Source organism: Mya arenaria, chromosome 5, assembly GCF_026914265.1.
Source record: "Mya arenaria isolate MELC-2E11 chromosome 5, ASM2691426v1".
Classification (NCBI taxonomy): domain Eukaryota; kingdom Metazoa; phylum Mollusca; class Bivalvia; order Myida; family Myidae; genus Mya; species Mya arenaria.
Genome location: NC_069126.1, coordinates 42,835,058 through 42,856,624, shown reverse-complemented (window position 1 = coordinate 42,856,624; position 21,567 = coordinate 42,835,058). Strand labels below are relative to the sequence as shown.

The 21,567-nt window shown below is 33.3% G+C and overlaps 1 protein-coding gene across 1 annotated transcript; it reads left to right on the top strand.

Moving 5' to 3' along the window:
* The first annotated feature begins 369 nt into the window (after window positions 1-369).
* LOC128236287 (cell adhesion molecule 4-like) lies at window positions 370-20,039 on the top strand. The gene is made up of 4 exons (XM_052951174.1): window positions 370-502; window positions 13,759-14,106; window positions 18,670-19,002; window positions 19,365-20,039. The coding sequence occupies exons 1-4, from the start codon at window positions 448-450 to the stop codon at window positions 19,664-19,666; spliced, it is 1,038 nt and encodes a 345-aa protein (XP_052807134.1). The 5' UTR covers window positions 370-447; the 3' UTR covers window positions 19,667-20,039.
* The last annotated feature ends 1,528 nt before the right edge of the window (window positions 20,040-21,567 follow it).

Sequence of the window (21,567 nt, the reverse complement as noted above, 5' to 3'; positions counted from 1 at the left end):
CAAAGTACTTATTTACCAAAAGTGCTCTGTAAGTGCCTATATAGGGACATTTCTAACATATATAAAATTGCATAAGAATTCTCGATTAAGAACGATTATCCTTTGTTATACTTTTTCTGAAAATGTTCAGATGCATTACAATTAAATGTTTTTTTTACGATATTTGTTTGGTGTTGGTCAGAAATGTTCCTAATCACGGAGTTGTTATATAAAATTTCTTCATAATAAACACGTTCAACATGCTTACTTTCTTGCAAGGAAATACACTGTCGATATATCTGAACCTAGCCTTAAGCTTTTAAAAAAGGTTTATTGAAAAGTGCATAGTAGATGTATCTAACAGTATCGGTTTATCAAATCAGCTACACCCGCGTTTTAAACTTCCTGATTGTGCACTTCATTTGTAGGATCATTTGTCATAGTTTATGAACAAAAGTATATGCAGTCATGTTGAATCAAAACTTACAGTTGATACTGGTTGTGTATTGGATAACAAACTTAGGTGAGAATTAAAACACCTATGATATATTTACGTTGACGTTTAACCTAAAATACTTATGTTCTTTTTAAGTAGATCCACATCGAAAGCTTAACGCTGATGAGATAGGCATTTACATGTTGATGTATTTTATAACATAACGAGGAAGTGAAAAGACAAGAGTAAAATCTTATATTTTGAGGAACAAGACTGTTTTACCTTGCAAAATAATTGACAACAATATAAAAAAAAAAAAAAACATTTTTCTTTATTTAAGTGTAAGGGATTCAATAAAAACACTTTTTGCAGTATGTAATCCAGATGTTTTACCAAAAGGTAGTTAAGCTGTTATGTGAAGAAATTATCTTGTTGTGTTATAGACGCACTAAGTTATATACTTTGTACCTTGCAACTTAGCTATTTATGTTCTATAACTTTTGGTGTTATAATAAATCTATGAATTAGAAATATACATATAGTGCTATTCAATCATTTTTATTCTAACATTCTAAACCTGACAAGTTTGTTTTCTGATTATAATTGTTGTTGAGTGCATATTAAGTTTTGTAAAATGCAAAATGTAACAGAAACTGAGCTTGTTTTCTGTAGCTTTTCGCATAAATATTATTTAGATATGCATTGTTTACTTTCAAGTACATATACATATTAATTGATAATAATAATGAAAAGACGGTAACGCAATAAAACATAGGAATCATATTATAAACAGACATAACAAACGTATTATTTACAATGTGGCCTTCTATAAGAACATAAAACCTACCCACCCAAAACATTAAATGATACTAAGGGAAGTGATGCAATAATAAAACACAAATGAGAAATCACAGTTCACTACCGCGAAAATACGTAAAGATAAAAAGCATCATTACAGTTTTTTTTCATCATGGCCCATAACAGGAATAAATGATCGTTTAGACATGAAAAAATGCTTAGAATGAAAACGTAAGCATCAATTGATGTTATTTTAAAGGTTATGTATTAAAATATAATACGAAAACTTAAAGAAACATGAGTGCAATACATTAATTTAACACATCAAAACCTAACAATATATCAATTTGTACCTAAATGTTAACAAGAAATCTCATTAAAATTAAGCTGAGTAAGTAGGACAGTCACCAATGTATTAACACCTTACTCGAAATATGCATAATGTATAAACTATATGCATGGAAATATGGATACAATTCTTACAATGTTTTTTTGCAATTGATGATGTATAAAGAACTTCTTGCTGCAGGCTTAAAATGTCTTTTCCATGTTTGATTTACGTAATCCTTCTGGTAAAAAGTTCCAAACGTTCCCACTGTAGCATCGAACGAGTGCTTCTTGAATTGTTTTTACGTCTAATGTGGGAAGTGTCTTGCGTAGAAGATCGTAATCCATATCTTGTATTGTTAGATATCTTAATAATGTATCTTATATTACTCGGTGCAAAATTGTTTATAGATCTATGAACTTCAAATTGGAGATATTTCTTTTAGTGTATTAATAATATATGTGCACTTGCGTCTTCATGTATTTTCTATGTAATTATTTTTAGAAAAATGACTTTCTAGCTTATATATTTCAATGTTTTTTGGGTTTTTTTATGACAAACAAAAAAAACAATTTCATTTCCGATTACATTCTGTTAAAATATTTGTTTGCATCTTATCAATAATAAAAGAATCATTTTTTTATTAGACTGACATGGTGTTAATAGCAGATTTTTAATCGGATTAAGTAAGTCTAGAAAATAAAACGCCTGTCTGGAGAAAAGAGTACACGTATGAAGACACATTAAAGGCACATACCCGATCGCATTGAATTATTATGTAAAAATAACTTTGAGATATTATCTTATCCCGCGGCAATAGTGATATCAACATGTTTTATTAAATATTTCCCGTTTTAACGTATTTGTCATACGTTGCATGAAATACATACAGAACCCATCTGCATTATTTTCTTTGTATCTCATTTTCAACAAGTTTCTAAGGTAGTTACACCTTTAACAATTACATTATATTTGTGGTCGGAATAATCGCATTTATAAAGATTAATTTATTATGTCACGTCCGTTAACAAAACGATAACATGAAATATACTCTTTGAAGCTATTATCTTTAAATACTGATTTATATAAAGCTTTACTGACGTTAACTTTAATTGTACTACAATGTGCTCATTGGCGTTAAACATTTTATATCCATTTAAAACTCAAGCTCAAGCAGAAGGTTTTTAACATTTATTTCATTTTGATTTCATTTATTGGTTGTCTATGCTTGTATTCCTTTCTAGTGGGAATGGTCATGAAAATCCCAGTCCTATATCATCTCTATCGCCCTATTCTTCCAAAGCCTCTACTGCGGTTTATTGTAGTTTAAGTATAGTATATTACAATATGCAGAGTTGTTACGGCAAAAAGACATGTTGTATGCTGATTTACATACCTTTGATATATTAGCCTCAATTGAAACATGACTCGAGCCTAACATTAAATATTCTGAGTTGCCTTTTTCTGTCTGTCATCTCATTTTAGAAGAGACATGTTAAATGACCCCATAGAGGTGTCGGTGTCTTCATTAAATCTGACATATTTGTATAAGAGCGACGAGATCTTGAAGTCAATGATGTAGAATGTATTTTTGCAGACCCCCTAATTCCACCATATGTGTACTTGAATCCATTACCAACCCAATATCACTGGCCGTTGATAATGGTATAAAAGAAGAAGTCATTACAGGAGATTTAAACTTAGAATTGAATTAATCATTATCAGTCCGTATGTCAACATTTCAATCTGTCAGAAGTCAATCGTGGCACTACTCATTTCCTTACTTAGAATATCTTCTCGACTTAATCTTAGTTTCATCATCAAATTTTTTTTTAAATGTTGTCTTTGGGAGCCATTCCAGGATCAGTTGGTTTGCTATCACTGCCCTATATTTAATCCCCCTCCACGGAGTGGGGAGGGGATTATGGGAATGCACTTCGTCCTTCCGTCCGTCCGTCCTTCCGTCCTTCCGTCCGTCCGTCCGTCCGTCCGTCTGTCCGTTACATTTCGTGTCCGGGCTATAATTTACTTATGCATTACCATATTACTTGGAACAAAATTTGTCCTCATTAAGACGATGTGCTGTGACCTTGACCCGGCTCCATACCTCAATGGTCAAGGTCACACGAGAAAATTAAAGGTCAGAGTACACGTGCTCGTGACCACGCCATACATAACTTATGCATTGATGTATTACCATATTACTTAGTACAAATGTTGTCCTCGTTGTGACGATGTGAAGTTACCTTGACCCGGGTTCATACCTCAAAGGTTAAGGTAACACAAGACATTTAAAGGTCAGAGTACACATGCTTGTGTCCGCGCTATACCTCACTTTTGCATTGATGGATTACCATATTAATTGGTACAAATGTTTCCATTACCATATCCATCAGTCCACTCACGTCCAGGGAGGAATGAATGACCACTTATATACAAACATTGAGGTAAACTCTGGAGTGATTCCTTTGCACTATACAGACCACTTCTTGCCATGGATTTTGCTATTTTACTGAATTATTGTAATTGGTCAATAGTAGTTCAAACAACTGCAATATCACAACATAATTTAGCAGTGTAGACATGTCAATTCTTACTGAATTTTCTGACGTTATACATTTCATGTACTTTTAGCAACAATTACTGAATTTGATCCAAGAACTCGAACCAATTGCAATTTGTGCCAGTAATCCATCATGAAGTTTCGGGTCCATATTATAGCAATGCTATATAGAGGATAAGATATAAATGTTAATTGAAAGTGTTAAACAAGTTGCACAGATTGATACTTAGCGGACTTTATCAAGCATTATCATTAGGTGCAACAAGATTAATATTTAAAAAACAACAACAATGGACAAAAATGTAATTATATATTTATACAATGTGTTTTCTCTTCAAAAGCAGTAAAACAATGTTATGACGTCACCTCAATGTATATGTATCATTTTATCGAAACTACTTAAGGCTTGATATTCATCGATGTTATAAATCAAGGATTCATTTTCCTTCTTTTTTAGCCAAAATAACCTTGACATTGATCGTGCCTACACAACACAACATCCATAACTTCAACAAATATCCTTTTATAATAAATTTGTATATCCAAGAATAATTAGGTTACCGATCAAACAACTTGTATTTCCTATATTCCCACTCTTGATCAGTGGTTGTGTATAATTTTGGTCAGATTCAACGTACCAGTCAGGTTGCGAGAAAAACAAAATACACTAAAAAAAAAAAACGGCGGGGAATATAGCCGTCCTTTGACTGTCTTGTTTGTATAATGAAATTAAATTAAACGGTCGGATCATCATTTGAATGAAAATCTGATTTTTTTTTACTTAGGAACAATACCGAACTCCGATCGCTTGTGTCATCTTATGGCTGAAATTCCTATTTTCACACAAGTATCGATATGCAGGTTAATAATTCCACTGATATTTTGCGAAAGATGTATACCGTCAAAGCTTATAACGATTCGCACTCCGGATCCCATGGTTTTATAATGAAATTCGAAACTTATTCGTTACTCCGTCAAAGACGAAGATTATATTAAAGAGCCAGACGCTCTTATGATGAACACCACTTGCGAGCTTATTGGACAACACGTAACAATGCCAACCATATCATAAGACTAGCCAAACAAACACATTGTGAAAAACTTGCTTCGATACTTCGGGATAATACCTTCTCCTCTATAAATTTTAGGAAAACTATTAAGAAATAACTACTCCTACATCGGTATCAAAGCCAATTCCCCCTCTCATTCATGATGGCACCGTCTTACGAATCAAACATTCACAAGGCATATCTTTTGAATAACTTTTTCTAATCACAGACCATTCTTACTGTATCTTACAGACATCTTCCTAGTGTTTCTGATATCCGTTCCCTGCAAGATTTTAATATTTTCAGGCGATATGTCTTCGACCTAATAAATGTTCTTAAGACTGGCAACATTGAGAAAGTGGTATTTCGGGTTCCCTTTTAAGCCTTACTGATTATATCAGTGAAAGAAAACAGTGTATTGTCTTGTCTGGTACTATGTCAAATACGGTTTCAATATCTGACGGAGTTCCAATAATTGGAATCTTACTCTTTCTTTTCTATATAAATGAATATTTCGTGAAATTAAATCAACAATAAGTCTTTTTTGCAGATGATACAATGATACAATGGGGTTATTGGTACTGCGTTTCGATCCGGGAGGTTGTATTCGGCTCTCGTGGATTTTTGCAGATTCTGGATTTCACGAGGAGTGCCGAATCTGCAAAGATCCACGAGAGTCGAATACAACCTCCCGGATCAAAACGCAGTACAAATAACCCTTTTATTATATACCCTTGTCTGCATTAAAAAAAAATCAATTTCAGAACATTTTTAAAACGGACTATTTTTATGCTGTAAATTTGTTCCTATTAATTAGCGCGCAAGAATACATTTTTACAATTTCATATTTTGAACAAGACCAATCGTTAGTTTTCTCAAGGAACTGTCTTTAAAGTATAAGCATGACTTTAATGAATATTCAGCTAAATAAATAAGCTATTTCAAAGTTTTATTCCAGTGAAATTATAATATTTCTAAAAACAAACGAAACACGGTGACGTCATTTCGTGGGAAAAACATGTGTGTCAGCCATATTGATCAGATTTAGTAACAGTGCAACACAAACAAAATGGATTTAACGGTTGTTTCGAGTGATTCTGGTGCATAATTTAATCGCTATCGCTGTCAATAACGCGGATCCTACGACGCGTCTGAGGTGAGGATCTGTACATATGGTTAACAACGATTTGACAGTTGTTCAGGGTTGCATTCTGAAAAATTGGTCCAAAATCATTGAGGGCTTTCATTCCCCAGACACTTTTTGTCACGCAGAGTTTTCTCCTCATCTAGAGGTATGAGGTGGGAAACCTTTGGTCTATTTTCCTTGCCATTCATTTTCAGCTGTTTTCTTTTTTGAGGCAAGACTTGTTCTTGATTTACTGATTTCCTTGTCCTGCACCATATTGTTTGCATAGCTATTTTCCCTAAGATACCGGATAATCTCTCTATGATAACTTGTAAGCGTTTCCGGTAAATATTCGGAACCATCTGCTTTCCGAATAGATCCGATATAATTATCCAGATCTGCCACCGGTACGTTTAGCATATCCCTGAACTGCAATCGAGGGGAATCTGTCAGCCATCTGCAATATAGAAAGCAATACTTGTCGCGATTCAAGAATAAACAAACATATTAATGTCTTTTGTGAAAATGTCATCAGCTCAAAAATATGCATTATAATACAAAATAAAACATTCACATATCATCATTTCTCTGGCTAAATTGCATTGGGTTCTAATGTCATATAAAAATTATGTTAAAATTTGGTCAAAACTAGTTTTCTTTTTGCCAGTGTCAATTTTTTTCACGTTGTATTTCTATTAATTTATATATTTATCAGATATAACACAAACAAGATCCTAGAATATTTATCTGTTCTACAATTTAATGGTCTGTTTTACATGTATGTATTTGTCCTGTAAGAAACATTCTACACTTCTCTTCTTTTTAAAAAAACAAACAAACTTATTTCTTTGTATTGTTGTAATAGTTGTGGTTATTTTTATAGTCTTAAATATTTACTTTTATCATTTGGAAAGCCTTCAAGATATCGATATGAAACTTGGTACACAAGTTTACAGTGACAAAGGGCAAGTTCAATCACTCTGGATAAACTATTTGTTGAGTTATGCCCTTGTTTAACTGAAAATGGACTAGCTTTGCGGAGCTAGTGTTTGAATCATTTTAATAAATCAATACATCAAACTGAACTACTGATTTAATATAGTTTCCAGTACTATTAACAAATATTGGACTAAAACAAAATTTCAATATTTTATACAGACCTTTGAAATTGCCGAATCGCTGTTAGAGTTTTCTTCACTGTGTTCGGATTCCTCATGTCTTTAATAAATATTTCCTTATCATTTTCATCAACAATGATGAAAATTGGCTGCTTAGATCCACAGTTGGCGCCGTTTGAGGAGTCTCAGCATAGCCAGATGGTAGGGGCTCTTGAGCACAATTTAGTTCGTATACAACTCCATCTTTCTCTTCAGAATCAGTCGTTAGCCCCTGTTGTTTTGTTTTGTTAATTATCTAAATCATAGTTAGTATAAAACGTTAAGCTATTGATTTTATGATATATTTTTAGACATAAATCACAACTCCAATAGTTTTAACTCGTTGTCGTATTTATTTATTTACCGCTCACTATACATGTTTACTTGGTTTTCCATATTATATAAATAGATCCATGACCTAGTAATGAAAGTAGCATGCGCACTCGTCTTCGACGTCACTGGAGTGGAATACGCCTGTATTGCACTGGAGTTGAATACGGACAACCGTATGTTGACATTTGTATTGCTTGTGGATTCATGATGAGTATATAATATAACCACGTATATCATTGTCGATGACCCATTGTTTGCTGCTCAGTAACTAAATGGTGACATGAACATTATTTATATATGGCCAGAAAGGTGGCTTGTATCTTTCATCCCGACGAAAGCCGAACCTCTTCTCATCTCTATTAAATCAAATAGACATGCACATCCATTTATCTTTATGGGTATTGGTCAAAATGTGGAAGTAACTGCTGATAAACATAATTTATAGACGTCACACCCTCTGCATAGCATGAGCATATTCAGTCCGTCAAACCAAAGGCCTTGCAACATGTTTACTACATAGGTTCATTTAGATACGCCCTGGATCCCAAATCACAAATAGTTAGATATTAAGAATTTATTCAGCCATTGTTGTACTATTTAGATGTGGTTGGGACAATCTTGCTCAAACTGAAAAAAAAACAACCTTAAGAAGGTTTAGCATGAGGCAGCGGGGATCATCTCCGGAGCAACACGACTTGTATCCATTTCAAATTTGTATATTGAAACAGGACTTAAATCTATCTTTCATTCCGACGAAAGCCGAACCTCTTCTCATCTCTATTAAATCAAATAGACATGCACATCCATTTATCTTTATGGGTAATGTTCAAAATGAGGAAGTATCTGCTGATAAACATATAGACTTCACACCCTCTGCATAGCATGAGCATATTCAGTCCGTCAAACCAAAGGCCTTGCAACATATTTACTACATAGGTTCATTTAGATACGCCCTGGATCCCAAATCACAAATAGTTCGATATAAAGCATTTATTCAGCAATTGTTGTACTATTTAGATGTGGTTGGGACAATCTTGCTCAAACTGAAAAAAATACCTTAAGAAGGTTTAGCATGAGGCAGCGCGGATCATCTCCGGAGCAACACGACTTGTTTCCATTTCAAATTTGTATATTGAAACATGACTTAAATATCTGAAGGACAGACAGAGTAAACATGTACTCCTACTTTTTACAAGATGTTTCATCTTCTTTCGCGAGCCTATTTCAATTTACTTTTTCCGTCCCGAGTAGGTGTTACAGCCTCCTACAATCTTCGGGATTCTGTTCGTAACATGTCTTGTAAAACTCCATTGTTATCGAATTCATTTATGCCAACTACAATATTCTCATGAAATGCACTTCCGCAAACAGTTGGTTCCTCATCCTTTTAGTACAGTCTTAACAAAAATAAAAGTTTCTTATTTCTACTATGAAAGTGAACGCAAATTGAGTTTTATCTATCCAAGGCTGGGAGTGCATTGTTACAGTAGTAATCTTAACATTTCTTCTATAAATCAAATCATTAAACGTCCAAATTGCCAAAGTTGTGAAATGATGGACAACTAACATTTTTTCTTTATCTGTCCCCTATATCATGCACAAGGGCATCATCTATTCGACCAATTGTCTGCTATTAGGCGTTTTATCACTTTCCTTACTACATTCGGTAAAATAAACGTTTTTGATCTCCTTAAGCTAATTTAAACAACCCTGACACTACAACTTTCTTGACCTATTCTTCTTCTTCCCCCTATTCATGCTCTTTTAGTAGTTACTCCCTTTGGCTACTTTCATACAACAAACGCATACTTCATATATTTGTCATTCACTTTTCAAATCACATCACATTGAAAGATAACATAAATCTTCAAATAGCTAGATAGTTACAACAATAACAGTATTACAAGCAGCTTGAAAGAGTGACAGAAGCGAGGCATAATATAAGCTAACAAGCTTTTCTCTCAATTCTGTCGAAATTATTCTGTTGTTGTTGTTTTTTGTGAATATATCATTGTTTTACCTGCATGTACTATTACCTCATAAAAATCGTTTTTATTGATTATTCTTTAACTTTGTGCATCCTAAAACTGCTCTTATGAAATAATTTTGTTCAAACCAATTGATCTTATATTCACATTACGCTACATACCGGTTTCTGAACTACAGTGGCAATAAGAGAGTGTTCAGAGCCGAATGCAGTTTACAAAATTATCAAAGGGAACACGGCTGTTGGACTATGGGGTTGGCAACATTATTCCTAATTGCCTGTAGAAAATGTTTGCACTAAATTAACAATGATTGAAACCTAAGAAAACGAAATTGCCTGTAGATGTGATACTAACAGAGGTGGTTTGTTGGCACTATGACATATTTAAACAGCAATTAAATTGAACCATGACAATAACCTATATGATCATAATACTTACCGTACCTTCCATAATTATTTATCTGGGAAAACACGCTGAACATTAAAATCTCAAACTTATATCAAATGCGAAAGCTTAATACTAATGCTCGACTCAGACTGTAGATTGTTTGTAAACTAACTAGAACTAAAGCTTTAAATTTATAGAAAGATACATGTCCATTGATTACGAGCTTTAGGTATTGTCGAAACACAATTTCGTTACGGACTCAAACTGAATTGAAGCAGAGTATAGCAAACAGTGAACATATTGCGCCCATTATGACTAAATGATAATACAGTTATGAGTTAAAAACAGACTGATTAAAAATTGGATAAAACATATTTGTTTATCCACAGGGCAGTAGTTATATATATATATATTAGTTTTGTGTTAAAAGGAATGTTTTAATTATATCATAATAATTTCGTCAATATGAGATGAATATATTGTGAGACCACTGTTTAAATAACTTTATTATGAACTGATTTTAATGGTCCTAATATGTAATAGTTAGATGATATGATGGAAATTCTAAATAATTAAGAATGGGCGGCGTGAGCGTTGCGAATGAGCCCTTCTTAACCATTAAGCTATTTATTCAGGTACATTGTCACCAAAAAAATCTTACGCAATGAGTGTGTATCGGAAGAGTGGCAGAAAGCGGACCTTTAAACACGCGCGATAGTTGACATTTTTAATGAGTAAGTCTACTACTGGCCATTCGCTGAAAATGTAGAGGGTATTCTAAACATTTAAATAATGCATAAATTAAAAAGAAACACTTTTAAGTTTATATGAAATTTCTAAAATGAACGTGTGTTTGTAGCTTATTTGATAAAAAGTGACACAGAGAATATTTACTGTCTCTAATAACGCAAAGACATCTGAAAATATTGGTGAATTTGTAAACAGTCTAAGCTTTGTGAGATTATTGATACTCTTTGTTTGATATTATTTAAGAAAGATCTGCATATAGTCATATCAAGCCATTATGTAAGCAAATATTTATTTCATGCTTATTCAAAGATTATAAGTCTGATTTGTATACACATTTAAATATTTAAATAAATGTAGAAACAAATGGTTTAAGCTAGTAGCGAATATGAAAAAAAACTGTTAGAATAAGAAATTCATGTAAGAAATCAAACAGAAAGAGAAGTTAGACCATAGTGAATTGCCAAATTCTAAGGCATATTTCAGAAAGTCAAAGGAAAATGTGAAAAGTATTAAAAATAAAGCTTAAGATAATCATAACCAAGTGTTGTCTATTTCATCATGGACCATAACCAATTGTTGTCTATTTCATCATGTTGAACAATGTGTTTTAATTATGTGGCGAATTGATAATGTTTGATGTGGTTGGCATACAATTTGCCATGTAAAGTTGCGTGTGTATGGTAACTATAAATTAAGAAACCATAACCATTTTGGGCAGAAACTATCAACGAATACGACAGGTATTATATTTGTGTTATATTTCACCAGTTACATGGAGCAAATGGTGTTGCGTAATAAGACAATGTGCACCCCCTCCCCTTATTTCAACTTTGAAAAACTTAATTCACAGTCAAACTACAAGAATACAATATTAAATGGTATTGATAGCGTGAAAGAATAAGATGAAAACAAATAGAATTGTGTTAACATGTAAGAATGTATTTGTAAAATTGCAGTCATTTCTATGTTGTTGTGTTTTATTTTTGTTGCAGAAAACTAAAGATTGTGTTTAGTGATTTAAGGAGCTAATTTCTATAGTAAATAAATGTTTAGTCAACACTTATCAGTTTGGAAGATGTTTCGATGTGTTTTATTGTCGTCGTTTAATATGTATTTTAAGACTATTAAAAAGACCACCTGTTATTAGTACATTCAGAATATTAAAAACATTGGTCTGTGAATCATGAACCGTTTGGCTAATGCACGCCGGGTAATCACTGGAGCCATAACATTTTGTTATGTTTTGGAAATGATCCAACGCGTCTTCCGTTATAGTGCCAATGAGTGGAATATGGATGTAAATAGTGAGTATGGTTTCTTATTTTTCATTTTTAGAGGTTTATAGAGTAAATAAAAAAAATGGAGAATGTAGTTCCACATAGGAATGGCCATGAGTTGTTCTAAAGGTAACAGTTCTAAATAAAATTTAATATCTATCGTCTAGAACTTGCATAGCTTGCAAGAAAAGGTATTTTACCGTCAATCACCTAAAATTAACAAGCACTCCCTTGCCATCTCAAAAAAAATTCCTTCGTTTGCATTGGATGATTTTTCTTTTGTGGGTAGATAATTCAGCATGTATTATCGGCGATAGAAACCGTGCTCGTTTAGTAACTATCTTTTTTCCAATGCTGCAAGGGAGGAATATTTTTTTCTGAGATGGCAAGGGAGTGTTTGTTTATTTAGGTGAATGACTGTAAAATACTTTTTCTTGCAAAGTTTGAGCTACTGAGTGATTTATTTTCTCGACATGAATAGCCCCGCCTCCTTTTCCACCAATGTGACACACAATCGTTAGATTTTTGCCTTAAAATACCTGGAAATACATAATAAGGATTACGACGACCATTTGCTATTAAATATAAATTTATTAGACACCAAATGAACCTTAAAGTCCGCGAAGGTGTGTGGTAGTAGGTCATACTTTAAAAAGATCGAAAATGATATTAATTCAGTTTACTGTTAATTTTCTTGTTATGAAATTACTTCAGTTTGTTCACAATTCGTTTCCTACTAAATTACTATTCATGAGCACCACAACCTATTCATTGGCACCACAACGTTCAGAAAATCGAGCAAGTATAACAAATAAAGTTCTAAAATTTGTAACGCGGCAACCTTTTGTCAATAAAAAAGCCACACACATGTAAAGAAAATGCTTAAACCTAAGGTATGTGAACAATTCTCACGAAAATCCAGATTTTTACGTTGTCAACACTAACGTCTAGCAAGTTATGCAAGTTCTAGACGATAAGATATTAAATTTTATTCAGAACTTTTACCTTAAGAACAACTCATGGCCATTCCTATGTGGAACTACATTCTCCATTTTTTTAAATTTACTCGCATAAACCTCTAAAAATGAAAATAAGAAACCATACTCACTGTTTACATCCATAATCCACTCATTGGCACTATAACGGAAGACGCGTTGGAGCATTTTCAACACATAACAAAATGTTATGGCTCCAATGATTACTCGGCGTGTAATGGATCAGATCATATGTGTTGTGTGTTTTTTCTTCGTGCTGCGGACGCATATACTTTTATTCGTTTTTGTTTGAAACGAGGATAAGTTCAAAGGTACAACTGAGTGCTACTGCGTGCATATGGAAAAGTTGACATAAAACAAATAATAAGTTTGTTAAAATTTCACAAAGTCTCGATGTGAAATATCCACGAGGGAAAACAGATTTCAAACAATTTAATTTCTTTTGATTTTCTTCACATTCAAGTTCCACCATCTTTCTTTTATGGCAGCTTTAAGACAATTAATTGATTCAAATATTTTGATGATAATTCTTTAAAAACCTTATCAATTATTTAAAATATATCAAATTGATGAAAATTTACACGTTTTTCAGCTATGGGTGTAACGTTGTCAGGGAACGGTACATCCGGAGGTTTCACAGTCCAGGAGAACTCATCCCTGCAGCTGACGTGCTCTACGTCTACCGATGTGAACTATGTTTCGTATAATGTAAGGCTATTGTCATTAACTAAAATAATAACCGCGGTAGGGTTCGGCCCATTAGGCTGTGCCACCGACCCCGCACCGCCATCCTACCTTAGCTGTTCCTGTGTTAGTCGAAGGGAGTACGTCTGTGTAATCCGGACCGTCACCAGAAACATGAACGGGGACGTTTGGTTCTGTTTACCTCCAGCAGGTGATTCAAACGACAACAGTGGTGACAAAACAATCGTCGTTACAAGTATGTATTGTCGTTGTTACGATATGTTGTATAGTCGTATCACAAATGGGAAAATTAATATTATTTTCAAAGTAACTTTCTTTGTGACAGGTAAGTGAAATAACATCATATACGTGCGTGTATGAGGGAATAAACACAGATCAGAATGCCAGCTAGAATACAATAATTGTTCCCGTGGTTTATATTCATTTATTATAATGATATTATGATAACATGTCAAACGAATAGTTTCTAATTCAATATGAAAGAGGTAATTATCCATTTTCTTGATATCAATTAATATAACTAAATCCTAAGAATACTAACTGTTCGTTTATGATTATTACGGTTTAATGTTTGAATTATTATTCTTGCATTCGGATTAGGAATTATTCTTTGAAGCGTTGATATCCGCGAAAGTTACTTGGAACTTTTTTTATATGACGCTTTTATAAAATGTATGCAGTTATTATTTGAAGTAAAAAACATGTACTAAGTTTAATCCAGAGTAACGTAAACATTTGCTATGACGTCTTATTTTCTCGAAGTATCCTGATAAAAAATAAACAATACGTGGCATTGCCAACTTGGAGAAATCCAGTAAAGCAAAAGTGCCTATAGAGTTGTATAGGGAAAAAATGGTTAAACAGTCTTCACGAATTATTCTTTCAACATATTACCTTACTTCCGCATATATGTTAGGATAATTCTTGCCCTTGAAGATGATGTCTTCGTTTTGATTGTATGATTTTTACATTTGGTCCTTTTTTAGGGTATTGTTGGTCGCCCAAAGTTACATTGAATAAAAGGAGCTAAAATTGTTTTGCTATTTAAAAGTTATTTATAAACATCCGATCCCTTAGCTTTAAGCGGATTACGGTGAAGATTTTTTCTTTTTCAATTGCACTTTTCGAAAAAATGAATTTTAAAAAATATTTTGGTCCTTTTTTTAGTATTTTTACTATAAAATTGTGTTCTTGTGTTTTTTTGATGAGTGAATAGAGACAATTCCTTTGCGAAAACTATATTTGCTCGCGTTATTTTGTTCATTATGTACATTAAGTTACATGTGTTCGATGTTTTTCTGTTCTTAAGCAATGCATGTTTGATCTTTGTGGTCACACACTCCTTTAAAAACGTTGTGTTACACTTATATTTTGGGGACTATACCATTGTCATTTCGCATTATTGCGGAAATCCGTTCGTTTGCATATTATACCGTTATTATGTGGCGTCCACAATGTAAATTGTAATGGAAAACATGTAGTGTTACATTCGACCCAAAAAGTTGTACGTTTTGTAATGACAATAGCTATTGGTTGTTATTAACCTAAAGCCCGCTATTCAGCTTCATATTTGAAGTTATGTTTTACGGTCGGCATAACTGCGGTGTCTATGGCTTTCCGGGCGGTCCGTTCCGTCTCTGTCATAGACAAGAAATGGTTAAACAGTTCTCACGAATTATTCGTTCAATATATCAACTTACTTCCGACATATATGTTAGGATAATTCTTGCCCTTGAAGATGACGTTTTTATTTTGATTGTATGCTTTATACATTTTTTTTCATTTTTTAGGGTTTTGTTGGTCACCCAAAGTTACATTAAATAAAATAGGTACTAAACTTGTTTCGCTGCTTAAAGTTATTCATAAAAATCCGACCCCTTAGCTTTCAGCGGATAACGGTGAAGATATATTTTCTCTTTCAATTGCACTTATCGAAAAAAATGAATTTTAAAAAATATTTTGGTTCTTTTTGAACATTTGTGTAAAATGAGTAGAAAATCGATGCCCAGAAATTGTGTACACAACTGTATGATAATGGTTTTATTGCACATCATGCAACGTTTTCACAGCAGGTGGCAGGGTTATGACACTTCGGGTATGACATGTGCAACAAAGTTTGTAATTTAAAGTAAAATCATATTCGATAACTATTTCGCTCCTTTGTTCGATCTGAAAATATTTTGTGATTTAGGCTTGAATGCAGTTTTCTGTTTTCATTGTTATTTGATTAAAGAATGATACTCGATGTGAGACAGTTAAAAAGTAATTATTTGCTTATAAAATGTTAATGTTTTAAGCTTAATTGGCAATATTCGAAATAAATACGGGCTATGAATGTTCATTAGTAATGCCTAAGTTCTTATTATTTTTTATACATTTTGGTCTTTACTTTTGCACGCAACTCAACTGTTTTGAAATACTATTTTTTATATGGCCAAAAATTCATTAAAAGGAAATTTTTTAAGCATGTTTTGTTAACAAGTGCACTTGGTGTTCATAACGTGTCGAAATGACATAACATTAAAGTGCTATAAAATAAGCGGTATACCTGTCTAAATGACAATACACAAGATAGAAGTCCAGAAAGCCACCATGAATACATGCATTTGCAACCCTTTTCATTTAATAATTTATTCCGTAGAACACAACTAAATAACTTCGTTTTGAATTATAAAAGTGTAATGATCATGGTAATCCGGAGACGTGGAAATCATTGATTAAAATGTTGAATATTGAAAATATGCTCCTATATCCATTCGTTTGAGGTTAATGTTTTTACGCTGTCTCTGTAATATTTGTTTGACTTGTTATCGCAAAAGACCGGTACTAAATGATAGCGACAGTAATTAATATTAATTTTATTTGTCCCTTTCCTAAATTTCACACCCAACTTGTGTTAAACACTGTTATGAGAACAAATAAAAAACCGTTAAAGCAATAAAGATGTGGATGTGGCTTTAATTGATTTCGTATTAAAGATCAATTATAGTTTGCACAGAGACATGATTTATAAGATGAAGTTTATTAGAAATGATTTGAGATTTCAGTACTATATCAACGTAAGTTTCTCTAAGAGCTCTGCTCAATTAAGGATAATTCTTAAATCGTACAAATCTGAAATTTTCTAACAAACTTATTAAAGAGCCGGTCAACTTTATAACCCTCATAAATTCTTTAACTCTTATCTGCCTTATTCTAGCATCCTCGGCACCCCAGTGTACCATAATCTATATGATACCCTGGGCAAATTGGCTAGGGAAACTGTTGTTGTTGAGTTTATAAAGGTCTGCTCGCACCCTATAATGGCTGCATTATGGCTTGACCTCGTCACATCTCCAAGTGTCACTTAAATAAAAATTAAAGCTAAAAGGGGAGTTTTACCCCCATCGGTTGAAAGAAAGTCTGTTTTGAACGAAACTTACCTCCATGACATACCGTGTATTTGATTTTTTTTTAAAAACCTACCAACCCTACCTAGATTTGGGGATGTTACCCTGAACAAACATGTTTTGGCCTAAACGATTAAAAAATAACACACAAAAACACTATAATATAATATTATGGTTGCTTGAAATTAATTTCAGTTTAATCTATATTATCAATAAATGTTAATAATTGAAAAAGACTATTCACTAGTGTTTTAGAGACCTTTTGCGCAGATTAAGCAAATGTTATGTGACGACAGTGATGTGTTCCTGCTGGCTGTATCTGCTTTGCTTAAAAATTGAAATGATTTAGAAGTTCATTGTACTTTTCTTACTTGATAAATAAAACAAACAAAGAGAATGTATCATTTTGCTTCTTGACGTATTAAACATTGGCAAATATTCCGTTGAATTCGATGCAATAGGCTCGTGAAAGTATATCCTATAACTTATGAGATGAATCACGCATATTAACATTAATGCTAGAAAACTGACTGATTTTCATGTAATAAAGCAAAGGTAAATAAAACAAAGCCTGGAAATATTTTCCTCTGAGATGCTGTATTATGCTGCATTTTTTACAGACATACATGATTTTTATATTTTTATTCCCTCCTGTATAATGTACAATCCTGGACACTGTTTCGGCCAAACTCTAAATGTCGACCAAGGACCATTTAATTTTGATACGTCAAATGTATCTGTGTCTGCAAAGTAAAAATAAATTGGACATTCATTAAAATTGTTCAATTTACAAGCAAACGTTTTGATTATTGTAAGCTGAGGTCGACGTAAATGTGCGCGTTCCGCTGTAGAACATTTTACTCTTTATCTTGACGTAGTCTCATGAAAAAAAACGATTTGCTTAAGTAAACTGAATACAATGCCCTTAAATTGCATACAATGCAAGCATTTGTAGTACTACACTTAATAGTCTGGGAAAAGGATAATAGGGTACTTTCGGAATTCAATTGTAACACATGGATTTCTTTATTATCGTGAAGGTTTTACTATAAAATTGTGTTCTTGGGTTATTTGGATGAGAAAAAAGAGACAATGCCTTTGCGAAAACTACATTTGCTCGCGTTATATTATTCATTATGAACATTAAGTTACATGTGTTCGATGTTTTTTCTGTTCTAAAGCAGTGCATATGTGATCTTTGTGGTCACACACTCCTGTAAAAACGTTGTGTTACACTTATATTTGGGGGACTATACTATTGTCATTTCGTGAGCATAATTATACCGTTATTATGTTGCGTCCACAATGTAAATTGTAATGAAAAACATGTAGTTTCACATTCGACCCGAAAAATTGTACGTTATGTTATGACACTATGCAGCTTCATATTTGAAGTTATTTTTTTACAGTCGGCATAACTGCGGTGTCTATGGATTTCCCGGCGGTCCGTTCCCTCTCTGTCATAGACAACACGGCAAGGCAATTCCGGTGTGCGACATCTGTCGGAAACCCCCAGGCCATCGTCGAGTGGTACAAGGATAACGGTACACCGAACAGAGCGGATGACACGGAAATTACTACCGGGAAGGAAACATACCCCATCCCAAGTGGTTCTCTGATTGTGACTATCGGTAAACTGACGTTGACTGTGCAGAGAAACGATCATGAGGTGGGCGTTTACTGCAGGGCGAACAACGGCGGGGACTGGGTATACTCCGTCAGCGTTTTCTTAGATGTTCAGTGTAAGTAATAATTGCTGATAATTTTAGTCACTTTCTGTAACAAAGCAAAACACAGGTCGTGCGTATTTAGGCAAACATTGGCGGGTTTTAGCTGTATTTTTACAGTGTTGTCTTAGGTGTTTTGTGTAACTATGTTTTTGTTTTAATTTTAGTCATCTTTGTTGTATGCTTTCCAATTATAGTCACACACACACAGGACCTGTGTTACATAGCTTACGGCTGCATACAAGTTGCCGAATTCCTCCAGTATATTTTTACATGGATTAAATGTTTGTAATGTTTGACTTGATTGCACGTTTGCCGGTTATAGTCGACATTCCCAAATGTGTATCTACTGTATAATACTTCAGCTATATTTATAGATGAACCGTCAACTCCGAAAGTATCGTACAAGAATGCCGATGTTACCTCCCAAGTGCGGGTAATATCTGGACGTCCTCTAACACTTACCTGTAGCAGCACGGGGAACCCACCCCCCACTTACATCTGGACGTACCCTGATGGAGACTCACATAGTGGACCCACGCTCCAACTGGCCAGCGTGCTGCAAACACACACCGGAGGTGTTACATGTACAGCCATGAACACGTTGTCACCTACTGGAGGGACGGCGGTTGATAAGACAAGAGCAAAAACCATCACTCTTCAAGTTCTATGTAAGTGAGACTTAGTGCAACAAAACAGTGTACTATACGATAGAAAACATGTGCATGTCCATATAAACATTCTATAACAATAACTGTGTACTAACCGTGCTTCTTTAATTAAAAATATAGTAACATGTATTCGTTTAAACTGCATTTTCGGACATTTATATTACAACTGAATATGGGCAATATCTATCTCACCTCTTCAAACAATTGCATACTTTAAAATGTATTCAACTTTCTGACCGGAACTTTGATATCAAAAGCATACTTTAATAAAGATCAAGCGATGTTATGGTGTGTTGTATATAATATATATTTTCACTTATAAATGTTTTGTTTTTTTGTCATGAAATATTCGAAGTTGAAGTTGCTGTATAAGAAAACGTGCTCAGTGTTATCGGTAAAAGATATGTCATGATATTTGTTTTATTAAATGTGAGAAATTAGTATATTATAAATAATTTATTTTCTGACATGGGCTAATACGTACTCAAAACGACGTAATGAACATGTATTAAACAAATTAAATTATCTAACCAATACAGCAAAATGTTTATATTTACTTTTCGTCTTAAATAAGTAAATTCATTTAAACGCATGATAAATGCAAAACTAATTGTAAATCTTAGATATTTTATTCTGCAACATCAATTCCATGCATTAACTTTTCCGTGTAATATCAGATATGAAATGTGTTTCAGACATAACTGGAGTTCTGTGGTATTAATTGTCTTAAGAAGTAGGTTATGGACTTGTCCTTTTCCATCGTATTATTTGGAGTTAATACGTGGCGGAGACGTCAAGGACCGTTATGAGCACCAGTGTCATTTATCACACAACGGTCCGACCCGGCTCTGCCATGTGTTAACCCCTTAAATACATAGGCTTCTTCCTTTGTAAGTTACCTATATTTTTAAGTTTATCCAGTTAACCCAGTTGTATTTCTTCTATCATGAAACTTGACGACGTCGTCACAACGATGAAGTGAATTTACCGTCAAGTTAAATAAATAGTAATTTTGGTGTAATCCAATAACAAACAAATACTAATGTGTTGAGAACTTGCTAATTTTCCCTTTAATTTCTTTCTATGGGGATAACACTGCTAATATAAGCATGTGCGTTTCACAATACTTATCAAATATATTTACGAATAATCTTTCCATGTGTTAAATTTCCCAATTTAAATAAATATAAAAGCAACCGATGCAAACAAAGCCCGTTGCTATTCTAAAATAATCAATTACATTAATTCTTAATGTCGAAATGTATAAAGAGTGTATGGAATTACTTCATCGTTCTTGATGAATTTTCCACTTTTGTTATGTTTTGTAAATTGGAAACTCTGAAGAGTAAACCTCGACCTATTAGTCAGCTTGATTATCGCTGCGTTCTACAAGTAATCGCGAAAACCCTGTAAAAATGTGATACATACTAGTAGTACATACGTTTTAAGACTATTTCAGATAAAACATATACAACATAATTAATATTAACATAGGCGCTGTCTCTTTATGCTTGAACCATTATTGCTGAAAACATTTTTGTTATCTGACTTATTACGTCAAGCGAGAGAAAGGGAGGCGTTTGTCGTATGTTATTAAACTTAAAAATCTTGAAACAAATTCATATAACAAGCAGTTCGGCTGAATTTGACAAGCTAATGAATATACCTACAAACATGTACAAAAATATTTTTTATAGTTTGTGTATCTTTTGATGCACAAATTAAAAAGTGACAGTAATATTACGTAAATCTCATCTTGAAGTAATGATAGCAGGAGGTTATGCAGAAATTGCATAAAAATCAGATTTTTGATTTTGACAAATGCGATTTGCAGCAGGGTGTATCATGTTGAATGAGGGAAAGTAAATGCTGCTGACCCTGTCAGACTTATGAAATGTGTAAGAAACTT

Bases quoted from the DNA above. Each gene is read 5' to 3' on its own strand.
- LOC128236287 (XM_052951174.1), top strand. From the start codon at position 448: ATGTTGAATCAAAACTTACAGTTGATACTGGTTGTGTATTGGATAACA. The intron at 503-13,758 runs GTGAGAATTAAA...CACGTTTTTCAG, and splicing joins GTATTGGATAACAAACTTAG to CTATGGGTGTAACGTTGTCA. The intron at 14,107-18,669 runs GTATGTATTGTC...ATTTTTTTACAG, and splicing joins CAAAACAATCGTCGTTACAA to TCGGCATAACTGCGGTGTCT.